This window comes from Cavia porcellus, unplaced genomic scaffold, assembly GCF_034190915.1.
Source record: "Cavia porcellus strain 051 isolate PalLab524CR breed Dunkin Hartley unplaced genomic scaffold, mCavPor4.1 scaffold_12, whole genome shotgun sequence".
Classification (NCBI taxonomy): Eukaryota; Metazoa; Chordata; class Mammalia; order Rodentia; family Caviidae; genus Cavia; species Cavia porcellus.
In genome coordinates, this window is record NW_026947495.1 from 31,304,135 (window position 1) to 31,317,742 (window position 13,608).

At 32.8% G+C, this 13,608-nt stretch overlaps 1 protein-coding gene across 7 annotated transcripts in view; it reads right to left on the reverse strand.

Moving 5' to 3' along the window:
* Lrp1b (LDL receptor related protein 1B) overlaps positions 1 to 13,608 on the reverse strand; it is a 1,703,137-nt gene that overhangs the window by 602,071 nt on the left and 1,087,458 nt on the right. For all 7 annotated transcript variants that reach the window (XR_010050782.1, XM_063259026.1, XM_063259028.1 and 4 more), the window contains one exon: positions 9,793 to 9,975. Coding sequence is in view for 6 of the 7 variants with exons in the window: in XM_063259026.1 (XP_063115096.1) it covers positions 9,793 to 9,975 (183 nt within the window). In the remaining variant the exon portion in view is untranslated. The remainder of the gene's footprint in view (positions 1 to 9,792; positions 9,976 to 13,608) is intronic.

Sequence of the window (13,608 nt, forward strand, 5' to 3'; positions counted from 1 at the left end):
AAGGATTTTATCCTAAGACAATATTGAATTTTTAAAAATCATATTCAATCTCTGACCCACACAGAGCCTTGCTTGTTTGAATGGTGACATCCACGCCCTTTCTTCTTTTTATTTTTTACATTTTCTTGACACATGCATAATGACCACATTCTTCCTGGAGAATCTGTACCTGTATGTGATATGTCTTGATGCCTTTTTTCCTCAGTTCTCACCCTATCCTTCAATCCCTCTTCCCCTCCTTATTTACCAGTGCTTTGATTCCATTTTTTCTTTGTATTCTCTTTCCTTTTCCCTTCTTTTTTCCCTTCTCTTCCCTTTATGCTCTTCCCATTTGAACATTTTCTTCCTACTTCCCAATCTCTATTATATATTTTGGTCCTTACTTACAATTTTAGTTTCTCACACCAGAGAAGCAAAGTGATATTTAAACATTGTTTATCTGATTCATTTCATTTAATTGAATGTTCTCAAGGTATATACACTTACTTCAAATTTATCAGTCTTTATGGTCAAGTAGCACTTCATTATATAAAAATACTAAATCTTCTTTATCCATCTTTAGTTTACGGGCATTTGGGATTTTTCAAGATTTAGCTATTACAATTTGTGCTGTTACAAATATAAATGTGTTATATTGTTGGGGTATTTTGAGTTTAATACTTTCAGGAAGACCCCCAAAAAGGGAATAATAGGGTCAAGTGGAATGTCTAGTTTTATTTATTTATTTATCGGAACCTCCAAACTGATTTCTAAAGTGTGTGCACTAGTCTACACTCCCACTAATAGTGGAGAAGGGTTCTTTTATCCCTATAGACCCTGCACCCTTTGTTGTTGGTTGATTTCCTGTTTATTTTTTCTGGGATGAGATAGAATTTCATCATTTTTTAAAATTTGCATTTTTTCACATGACAGTGAGGTTTAACTTTTTGATATATTTATTTATCATTTGTACTTCTGAGAAATGCTTATTCATTTTAGATATCCATTTTTGGATTTGGCCTTTAAATTTGGGGCGTCTGATTCTTTTGAGTTTGTTATGTATTTGAGATGTAGAATACCCAAAAATTCCACCATAAAAAACCTTCTAAATTTAATAACCAAATTCAGTACCATAGCTGAATATGAAGTCAATGATCAAACATCATTAACATTCCTGTACACAAATAATAAACTTACTGAGAGAAAACTTAAGGAAACTACAACTTTCATAATATCATTGAAAAAATAAAACACTAATGAATCAATCTGCTATGAAAGTAAGACTGTTACATTAAAACCATGAATCTCTGAAAAGAGATCAAAGAGGATATCAAAAAATAAAAATATCCCTTAAAGGGCCACAATTCCAAAATAACTTAGAGACTTAATTCATTCCCAATCAGAATACCAAAGCATAAGTCACAGAATTAGAGAAAATAAACCTAAAATTCTTTAACTAAACCAATTCTGGTCAACAAAGGCAAGTCAGGGGTATCACAATCCCTGACTAGAATATATACTACAAAACTACTGTGATACAATCAATGAAGTACTGGTACAACAACAGACCCAAGGATCAATGGAACAGATTAGCAAATACAGAAACGACCACTCAGCCATCTTATCTTTGACAAAAGGGTCAAACACCTTCACTGGAAGAAAGATAGCTTCTTTAATATGTGGTGCTAGAAAGACTGTCTTTCCACATTCCTAAGATTAAAACTGGACCTAAGTCACCCACCTAGCACAAAACTAAAATTTCAGTGGGCCAAAGACCTAATATTAAAACAGAAATCCTAAATCTATTACAAGATAGAATAGGTACAACTCTTGAAGATACAGATGTAGGCAAGAACTTTATTTACAAAACCCAATCATGAAAAAAATAATACAAAGAATCAACAAATAGAATCTCATTAAAGAGCTTATGCACAGCAAAAGAAACTTACTTTGTCTTTAGGTACACAGTTCAGTTAAGTAATTTTCCTGTGTATCCAAAGAGATGGAGGGAGGCACGGCAATTCAGTCAAGAAAGCTTCTGAATGGTTTAGAAACTGACGGTGATAATCAACCAATATTGATTATTTATGAATATTCATTCTTCCCAAAAGTGAATTTTGATTCTAGCTTTTGAGTTCTAGTGTGAGCCTGACTCCATTCCCTAGATTCATGTAAGACTGCTTAATTTCCCATTGACTCCAAAATGTAAGAAGGAATTCATTTCTTCTTTTCATATCTAATTCTGTCAGGCAATCAAATTTAGTCCAGCTCAGCATTTTGGTTTGATTCTCTTCATCAGAAAAATCCTTTATTTCTCAGTAAGTCAATATGTCCTTTATTTTCTCATATAGTTACTTGCATGTGATCATCTTTTCATGTGTGAAGAGAATGTTCAAAATGTGAATTTAAAATTTCAATTCCATATAAATGCCTCTCCTATGACCTCTTAATGACATTAGGATAGTTCATTATGCAATCACACTGTAATTATTAAATGATTTATCTACTGATAAGTAATGTATTTCTTCTATTTTTTGCTGTAAAAGTAAAAATATATATTGCATATTTTGAGCACATGTAATTTTATAAATTACTATTTTCACATGAGTTTCCAGAAGGGTTAAACTTAAGGTCAACACCTGGAGGGTCTACCTTCCCCATGATCTTGGCATCTTGGTAATATTATTTATTTTGTTTTATCACCTGAAAATGAAATCTCTGAGTTTCTTTTCCATGAGTAATCAAATTTAACCTCTCTCACCTTGGTCAATGATAGGTACTTTGGAATTAGAAGCTCTTATGTGTTAGTGGTTATATTGTATTTTAATTGAACTTAGCTTTCATTTATCTTTATAGAAATAATGTGTTAGTGCCTACATACAAATACTAACAGATGGAAATTTATGTGTAAAAGAAAGGCCATTTGAAGAATGGAATGTACATTTATTATCTTGCAAAATAGTAAGAATTCAAGCTAGCAATTAAGAAATCTTTGAAAATAAAAATGAACTCTGGATTGAACATCTTGAATAGCATGAAGGTCTTTTAGCTTGTAAACTGAGAATTTAATTCTGGTAAATGAAAAAAGTGTCAAAGGATTAAATATGTATACTCAAACCAATGATTTATTTGTGGCTTATTTTATTGACTCCAGTTTTCAAAAGTCTACCACATGTATGAATATGTAGTTGCACATCTTGTCTTACTCACAGTTTCATTTGTTCTGGTTTGATGTAATGTACAAACCAATCCAATTACAAGAATTTGCATGGTTAATTTCATATTCCTTTTTAAATGAAGCATCAGTTTTATCACAATCCTGCTCTTTTATTTCAAGTTTTGTTCACTTGAAAGCATTTTTCTAATAGTACTAAGGTTCAAACCCAGGGCTCCCCCAATGCTACCCAACTACTCTCTGTCTCTCTTTGAGTTACTTCCTTAACCTCTTTTTCAATTTTATGTTGAAACAGGCTTTTAGTAATTTGCTCAACTGGAACTTGTAGGTCAGCTGGGAGTAGGTAGGATTACATTCATGCATAACTATGCTGGCAGTATGAAAATAATTTGATATAAATACCTGATATATTAATGACATTTTTACATCTATAATCCAAATCCCAAATAAATACAAATAAAATTGATTTTAAAAATTCAATTATTCAAAGACAGCTAGCCATGTACATCATACCTTGGATTCATATTTAAATTGAGTTATATTACAGAAAGCAATTACATAAGAATTTATTGTACTAATGTATGAGATGCTGTAATATACTCTATTGCACTTAAAATTTTGTAATAACTATTCTTTATGCCTTTATTGGTTATTTATATTTTCTCTGCATATTTCCTATGTGTAGTAAGTACATACCAGTTTTCAATGACACTGTATCCCTTAGAAAGTACATTGCTAGACTTTTAAATTGATACATAACAATTGCATGTATTTATGAGATATGACATGATATGTCAACAGATGCACACAATGTATAATGATCAAATGTAACTAATTAGCCTAGTCATTACCTTAAACATTTAGCATTTCATTGTGTTAAGAACCATAAACCTTCTCTTAACTAGCTATTTTGAATTACATGATACAGCTGTGTTGCCAAATTATGTTACTCTGCGCTAGAAGAGAACCTTGGAAATGATCCCTCATACCCAATTTCACTCTTATGCACACTAACCATTCCTTCTCACCACTTTCTACACCTTGTGATAATCACTATTAATGAAAAATTTTAAGTAATTTTCCTTCATAAAGATTTTATGGCTCATATTTCTCAAATTTTACTATCCACCTAGATTAAACTCAAATTTTTTCATGTAAGTTTATATTTTGTTTCAAGATAACATGGTTAAGTTAATAATCATATGTATGTTAAAGATTGTTTTATTCTGTATTTCTTTTTTAAAATTTTTATTTAAAGAAAGACTAAACAAAACAGAAAATGGGTAGAATAATACATAGTTTCAAAGAAAAACTAAACAGTAAGAAATCACTAGTTGATGATTACATATTCTCCTCTTACAAATAGTTTTTCAAGATACAAAAGTGAAACATACAAAGTAGGGATTTAAACAGCGAGATTGCAAACAGTTCTCTTTAACTAACAAAAAATTAGTAATATGGTTATGAATCCTATACACCTAAACATATATACAGTTATCGATACCTTAATTTATGTTGAGATTAAACAAACCATGGCAGGCTAAAATAACTCTGAACAAAGAATAATAGCATTGCTGGATTTCACATCATGACACTACAGGATCAGCACTGGGTACGGTAGTGTCTCTTTTTCTTCAAAGTATTTGTTCATTTCATCATGCATTATAAGATCAGTTATCGTAAACTGTTTATAGGTTCTATGTATGCATGAGTCTTTTTTTTATTTTAAAGAGGGTAAGATTAATTATAGCAAACAGAACAAAACAGATCAGGAAACAATTTTAAGAAACAAGGATTCGAAGGCAAGTCCACTTGCTTTTCTTATTGTCTGTAGTTTTCTTCCAAGTAGTTGTTCCCATCTTCACGCACACTGAATACATACTGAACATTATAGAGCTAATCTAATCATAACAGGATAATGAAGGCTTTTTAGCTCTTCCAGACCTGACATTGGGGAAGTCAATAACGATTGCTATAATGTCTCTCATTCTCTTCAAGTAGCTGTCCTTATCTTTACCTATGCTGAAACTGAACATAAGAGACTAGACTAATATCACTACTAGTGAATAATAGTAGTGCTAGATTTTATATCATAATGCTGCATAATTAGCACTGGGTATCTTAGTCTCTCTTCTTCTTCAGAGATCTGTTCATTACATCATGCATTATATAATCTGTTCCCATAAACTGTTTAGAAATTCTCCTCACATGTGAATCTCTACATATTTATCTATCCTTTCTGTATTGTATCCTTTCTGTATTCTGTAAAACAGATCAAAACAAGACAACAAAACAAATTCCTAGGAAAATACGAAATGAAAAAGACATATAAAACCACATTATTAGGTGATCCACCGTAGTTATTATGCTGTCTCTTGTTATTTTCAATAGAATTGTCCACATCATCAGACATAATATAATTGAACATAGCATTTAATAGCTATTTTAATAAAAACTTGGAGACATTGTAGGACTTCAAAAGCAGTGATAATCAAAGCAGAATGGGTATCTTATTACATCTTGTCATCTTCAGGTAGTTGCCTCTACTATTAGACTTGATACTATCAAGCATACCAAATTCGAATAAAATCAGTCAAGGCAAAATAGCAGTCTAACAAACCAGCCACAAATAAGATCAGTCATAGTAAGACAATGTAAGTAATACAGGGCTTCATTTTAAGTTAATAGGAAATTAAGGATAGTTACCGTGGTACAGCCTGCTATTTTTGGGATAGCTTCCTGTGCCCTCAAATCTAGTATGAGCAGACAGACCAGAACAAAATAAAATCAAATTAAACAGAGCAATAAGACTACTAAGGCTTTTAAATCTTGAGACACGTTTAACAATGTCCTCTGCTTTCCTTTTTTAGGCAATTCCTCACCTTTCCTTATGTATATTTTGGGTCCCTCTAGCTCCTTTAGTTTTTTAGATTACGGGGTCAACCCATTATCTGATTGGTGCTGAACCTTTTTAACCCTGAGCTTGATCTTGAGCTGTACTCCTTTACTTACTAAAGCCACAAGGTTTCCCTTCCTATTAGTTGTGTAGTTCTACACTAAAAAAAGTGTCATAACTTTACAACCTATCTGAGGCTGCTGGACGAGTTGTCCCTATTTCTCTCTGGTTCCATTTTACATAGAGCATTGTTTTCTCATGTTTGACTTTCAGCTTATTAACTCTCTTTCTGGTTGAGTATATTTCCTATTCAGAGCATCTCGATGGATCCTGCCTCCTAATCTACTCTGCCTGTGTTTCTTTTGTTAGTGTATCAAGGCCATCTATATTAGAGATTATAGCCCACTTTCTCTGCCTTATTTCTGCTTTTCTATTTTTCTGCTATTATTTGTCCACTTTCTCCTTCATTCCACTGTCTGCTCCATTCATTGAGGCCTCTCAGCCACTGTTGCTGGAATCCTGGTATTTTTTTCTGTCTCTCTAGAATGTCCTTCAGTATTTTTCTGTAGGGTTGGATTGGTGGCCACAAACTCCCACAGTTCCTCCTTGTCTTGGAAACACCTTGTTTCTCCATTAATTTTGAGAGAGAGTTTTTCAGGGTATATCAATCTGAGTGGGAGGTTATTTTCTTTCAGGGCTTGCACTACTTTCCCCCAGGCTCTTCTCAATTTGATAGTTTGTGTTGCTAAGTCTGTTGTTATTTTGATGTTTTTCCATTGTAGGTGATCTGCTTCTTTTCTCTGGCCGCTTTTAATATTGTTTTCTTGTGGTGGATTTCTGGAATCTTGATTATTATATGTCTGGGTGAAGATCTGTTTTGGTTGCAGTTGGTTGGAGTTCTGTATGCCTCATTTATCTGGATATCATTTCTTTTTCCTATGCTTGGGAAGTTTTCCTTAATTACTTCTGTGACTAGCCTTTGTAATTCATTTGTGGTTACTCTTGCTTCTTCGCTCACATTTTTTATTCTTAAGTTATAGATCCTCTTATTATCTTCTAGCCTTTAAATTGTTACTTCTTGGTTCCTTGTTATTTTTAATACGTCTTTTCTTTCATGATCACACAATGTAAATCTCTCTTCAAGTTTCAAAAGGCTGACTTTAGTTTCTGTCATGACATTTTGCCAGCTTTCAATGGAGTTTTTAATTCCCTGGTAATCTCTTTGGATCTGTTTCATGTTTTCTAGATTTTGTTATATTCTTCACCAAACGTTTCTCTTCCTTTTCTGGGTTCCTCCATTCTTCCATCTGTGTCTTCTTGAGAGGGGCTTAGCATTTATTTTACTAATCTTTTTATATCTTGCCTCATTTGGATTATAATTTCAGTTTTAAGTTTGTCTATGAGGTCACGAAAGTACTTCTTTATGTCTGTTGATGTTGTGGCCAATACTGCATAATTGCTGCACTGGTTCACTTCTGTATTTACTTCTCCTGGACTTAATTTCCCAGCGTCAGTGGCTGGAGGTTTTTTCTTATTTTTTTCTCTTGCCATGTTTCTGGTTTCTTTCAGACAGGTGTCTAGTGGAGGTCTCAGGCCCTCTCCGTATTGCTTATGGTTTTTCCGAAGCATGCTGGCTGGGGTTTTGCAGCCTTCTCCAGTTTGCTGCTATCTGAGGTGCATGCAGGGACTGTGGGCTAACCGCTCTTCTTTGAGCCAGTCAACCTTCAAGTGCCTTCAGCAACTTAGGATGTGCTGTGGCTGATGTCACAATGTTGGGACAGTTTTGTCCCTGGCTATTTGGTCCTGACTAGAGGCCTGATTCAGCCCAAGCTGATCCCACCAGTCCTCTCTAGGCCAGGGGCGGCTGACTGATGCCACTATAGCACTGTACTCTGCCCCACTCTAAGATGTCTTCCAGCTGGCCTCATCTGCCATAGGACCCAATTTGCAACACTCACCAAGAATTAATGCAGCTCTCAACCTTGGCTGTACTCCACATTGTGCTGTGTCCTCCCATGTAGGGCCTGGGACTCACCAATTCCCGTTATCAGTGGCCATGGCTTCAGCACGACCTTGTATCATACGACTTCCCCAGGCACCCAGCACAGCGTGAGATGGATCTCAATGAGCAAGTCTGACTCCAGCCCTCCACCTGCGTTTTTCCTTCCTCTTCCTATTTTGCTTTTTTTCAGTTTCCTCCTAAGGTCACAAAAATCCCTCTCCACTCATCCAGCCCTCTCCATGTTGTCAAATTCCAGCATCTGAGCTGTTTTTCCCAGAGAGGCTCCTACCCAGTTACCTAGCAAGCCACCATCTTCTTCTACATGCTATACTTCAACATTAGTCCAATTAACCAGATACTACAAGTCATAAAGGAAAATATACTATATATAATAATACTATTAATGTATATTACTATATTTTACATACAGTAGTATATTGTACAATCTGAGCAAAATAATTTGTTCTTTGGTATTAAATTCACTGTTAAGTAAAAAATTATTTAGGAAGTTAACAATTCATTCAACATATGTTGCTTTTTAATTAATATATATTCAAAAAATCACTAAATTAAAAATTATAAATTTTCTAAATGATATTTGGCAAATTAAAACTTTTCATTAATTATTGAAGAATCATATAATTTTAAAAAGATTTTGTTCAAAAAGTAATCATTTTAGAAACACAATTGCCTCAACAGACTTTAGGGATATTTATATATAGTTATGCTACCTTACACATATTTCTTTATTTTTATGGTTTCATAAAGAAGAATGTTTGCAAAAGAAAATTCTTTTTGTATTTCTAAACGAAGATTGACCACATCTTTCCACTTTTTACTTACAACTGTGAGAGCTCTTCCCTTCTACTTGTTTGCTGAAATTGCAAAAGGAATCACTAGGTGCTTATGATTAAGCAATCTGAAGACAATTTCACATTAAGCAGAAATTGAGAAGTAATTCAAGAATATATTCTGAAATCTGTAGATCAGTTTTTCTGTGGCTTATTTGAATGATGATACTAACTTTCCAGAAATTATAGTACAGCAGTGTATTACATTCTACTTTTTCTATTAAATGTATTTTTTAATCTGTTGCACAGGGAAATAGTTTACTTTCATATATTAAGTAGAACTGAATATAAGCAGGAAAAATGTATGTTGTAAAACATAATCCAAAGTTATGATGATAAAACACTTTACAAAAATTTACTATAACCTTAGTGACTCTCAAAGTCAAAGATTTAAATGGCAACCAAAAACTTCCAGTATAATGGAATCAATTAATAACATAATAAAATCTAAGAAACTAGTTGAACACAAATATATATAATTCCCCTCTTCCTTCCAGTGACTTTCATTTAAAGTTTAGGGTAAACTTTATTGATAGGAAGAGAAATATTGTTTGAGGCTTAGCACACTCATCACTTTCTTGACTCTGAAATTTCAATGGTAAATCGAAATTAGCTGGTATCATGTCTTAACTCTGCCAGGCTGGCTGTGAACTTAATCAAGTTAAACAATTCTCTTTGCCTCATGAGTTCATGTGGAACAATGCACAGAACTATGTCGGGCCCAGAACACTTCTTAATAGGTATTAGTTATTACCATTACATATAGAAGGTAAGTGAATCTACCAGAAAATAAAAGAATACATTTAATTAAGGTGAGACACAGCCTGAGGATAAATTAAAGAATTCTATCAGAGAGTCCAGACAGCAGCTAAACCCACCGTCTGCTTACCTGTACTCCGACAGGAAAATTTGGTTTTGTAGTCGCACAGTCTTATGGTACCATTGCATCCCTTCTCATCACTACCATCTTCACAATCCTTTTCCCCATCACAGTGCCACAGATCAGGGATGCAGTTTCCATCAGGATAGCACTGAAATTCATTTCCATTACAACCGGCAGGAGACTGAATCTCTTAATTTGAAATAAAGGAGAGAGGAAGATAGAAATTACAATTTTTACTTGATAATAACTTTCTTGCATCTATCTAACATTATGCTATAGACAATACATATTTTATTTTAGTTAACAGGTGTAATAGTTTTTAGTTTTTTTATATTCATTTCAAACATTGATAATAAAGGAAAGTGATATATCTTATTTTTCACGAAATTTCTGAAGTACTAAATAAATTATGAAGGAGCAAGTAAGATACTAAACAATTATTTTGTTGTGCTTTTAATTAGGCTTTTAAAAATGACTTTTTTGAAAGGCATTTCCATAAGACATATTTAAAGAGTTTCATTTTGCTTTCTTACAGGGTAAGACTTTGATTGAGTTCTTCACATTTCTTTGGATAATTTCTTTCAAATTAGTAAGAAGTAAATAATACAAGAATAATCATTTTTTTTACATTTCTTTGGAGAATTTACTTCAAATTAGTAAGAGGTAAATAACCAAAGAATAATTCACTCTCCCTCTTTTTCTGAGACAGGGTCTCATTGTGTATTCCAGGCTGGCCTCAAACGCACAGAAATCCTCCTACCTCAGCCTCCCAAGTGCTGAGATTACAAATGTGTGCCATCATGCATGGCAAGAATAATTACTCTGTGACTAACAAAGATTTTAAAGAATTTGTTATACAAAAGTTTGAAAGATGAGAAACAAATAATAAATGTATCCTCTTTGGGATATAGTCTTTCAATACTAGAATCAAAACAAACACATATATGAACTGTTATACATTCAAATTTAATTTTTTTCAAAATTCCATACAATTATCCAATAACACTATTGTTCAAAAACCTAAGACTAAAATATAGGACAAATTCTTAGGGTAGAACAAATAAGAATCACATAAAAATCCACGCATATATATCATTATTATTACTACAATGAAGTATTTTCACCAATATTTTCCAATAATGTTATAAAATACAATATAGTACATATGATTTTTGAGACTGAAATTTTACTGTAGCAAATTAATTGCATATCTGTGTAGTTATATCAACAATTGTTTTGATATGTAATTTATTCTAATAGGTGATCTATACATTATTTTGACAAATTTGAAGCAGGTTCATGGGAGTTACCCATTACTTGATATGCTGATTTGGTAGAGATCTGTGATAATAATTTAAGATTAGATCCACTTAATCCTTCAAAGTTAATAAAATTGGGAGCTGGGGATTTAGCTCAGCGGCATAAGCGCCTGCCTTGCAAGCAGGCAGTCGTGAGTTTGATCCCTGGTACCGATAAAAAGGAAAAAGACAAAAAAAAAAAAAAAAGTTAATAAAATCACTGATTTTACAAAAGCAGCTACTGAATCTGGAACATGTTACTGTGAATACTAAATCATATACCTGCAAATGATCATTTTAACTACAAAATATTTTTTCTGTTTTTATAGTATGAGTAGTTTAGTTCTGATTTTTTTTCTTTGAAGACTTTCAACTGTAGCCTTTCGTCTGACAGGTATAGTAAAGATGCATATGGTATATTTGACTCTGGTTTCCAATCCTCTTAAAGCACTAATGTTTTAAAAGTAAATAACCAAGAAAAAGTATCCCTACTAAGGTCACGATAAAGAAAGATAAAGAAGCTATGTTAGGAGTTGCCATTCACAGAAAAAAAAAAAATAACTTATTTGACTATTTTTCAAAAGTAATAACTGCTAAGATAATATACAATATCATAGCAAATTTATAGTGAACTTATTGAGCCCTGCCTCACTTTAATGTCACTTCCCAAAACAGAGACTTTGTTTTTCCATTTTTTGTTCCCATGCAAATTATTCTCACTTTGAATATATATATATATGTTATAATTAAGCAATATTCTTTCTTTTTTAAGCAAAGTCTCACTATTATAGCCCCACCAAGCTTTGAATTCGTGGCAGTCATCCTACCTCAGCCTCTTGAGTGCTAGGATTACAGGTGTGTGCCACCATGTTTGCCTAATTAAATAAAATTCTTGGTGCTCATATATACCATAAATAAAGATGGTAAGGGCTATGTATAAACAGAACACATATATAGAAAATGTTACAGCAACTTTCTACCATATTTAAATTAGTATTTGCAGAGTTATTTATATAGAAAAAAAGATTACTTGCTACGCTTGTAAAGAACTAGTTAGGGACTGGTTTCATAAACAAGATATTATAGAGTCTTTGACACAAGAACCTAACTTGAAAAGTTCATGTATTTTCCAAACTCATGGAGAAGACATGTCAAATGTACTTCAAGACCCTCTTACTATGCAGGTCCACTGGGGAGGTGGCCAGCTTCTGTGCAGCAGTGGAATGGCCTTCCATTATTCAAATACTACTAAGCTTTTGGAGTAATAAAACCCAAAATGTGTAAATTTTGTTGTAAAAAAGAGAGAAAAAAAAGTGCTTTAAAGAATACAACTGCAAGTGTGCTTAGGTATATTAAATAGATGACCATATTAATGTTTTTGGTTGGATCATTGAACACAACTGTCTGCAGTCTCACTGTTTGAATGTCTACTTTGTATGCTTTGATCTTGTGACTTGAGCAACTATCTCTAAAATGATAATGTGTAATCTATTAACTGGTGATTTCTTACTGTGTGTGTGTGTGTTTTTTTTTTTTTTTTGTAGTTCTGTATTACTTGTACCCTTACACTGTTTTGTTTTGTTTTTCCTTTTAAATAAAATTTTTTAAAAAAGAAAATGAAACCATAATTTGCTAGACCTGTATTTTATAATCACACTATAAATGCAGCCAACAACGCATAAAAGTTATATTTGAAGTAATTATCACATGAAAATAAAAAATATTTAGTAAAGAATAGAAGCTGGAATCTATTGATTTTGTGCATTCAAAAATAAAGGTTGATACATGCAGTTTATTAATTGAATCTATACATCAATATGCTTAATGTGCTGAGAAACTATTGGCCTTTTAAAAATTTGATTTTTTAAAATAAAAAAAATAGATTTCAGTACTGTGACAAGTAGGAAAAGTCTCTATCTGACTACTTTACAGGGTACAAAGTATAATGTCTGGACAGAGTTGAATTATAACACTAAATTATAAAAAATCCCATATACTCATCTCTTTCTTGTTCATTTTTTCTTGAGCGTTGTGTTTTAATTGTTTCTGTGTTTTGTTTTTGCTTTTTGAGATTATATACATATTTTTATTGCTGTTTTTTACAGCATATTTTACCTTCTGGCAACTTTTAACTAGATGTGTAGCAGAAAACTCCCAAACATGGGGAAAGGATCTGGTATAAATTAGGCATACAGAACCAAAGGCATACATAACCAAAGTGAATCTACAGCCAGACATATAATAATGAAGATCCCAGAAATTCAACACCAGAAAAGAATATTAAAAGCTGTTAGAGAAAAGATACTGATCACCTGTAAAGGAAAATCAGTCAGAATCACAGCAGACTTCTCAACACAAACCGTGAAGTCAAGAAGAGTTTGGAGTTGAAGAGCTCGTTATTATTTACTGCTGAAAACTAGCTATGGCCAGAAAAATGTAAGCAGACACTCTCAATGGAGTGAGCATGTTCCTACTGCCTGATTTTTTTCTTGATTTAATTCTACTTTCTTTACTTTTCTGGCTA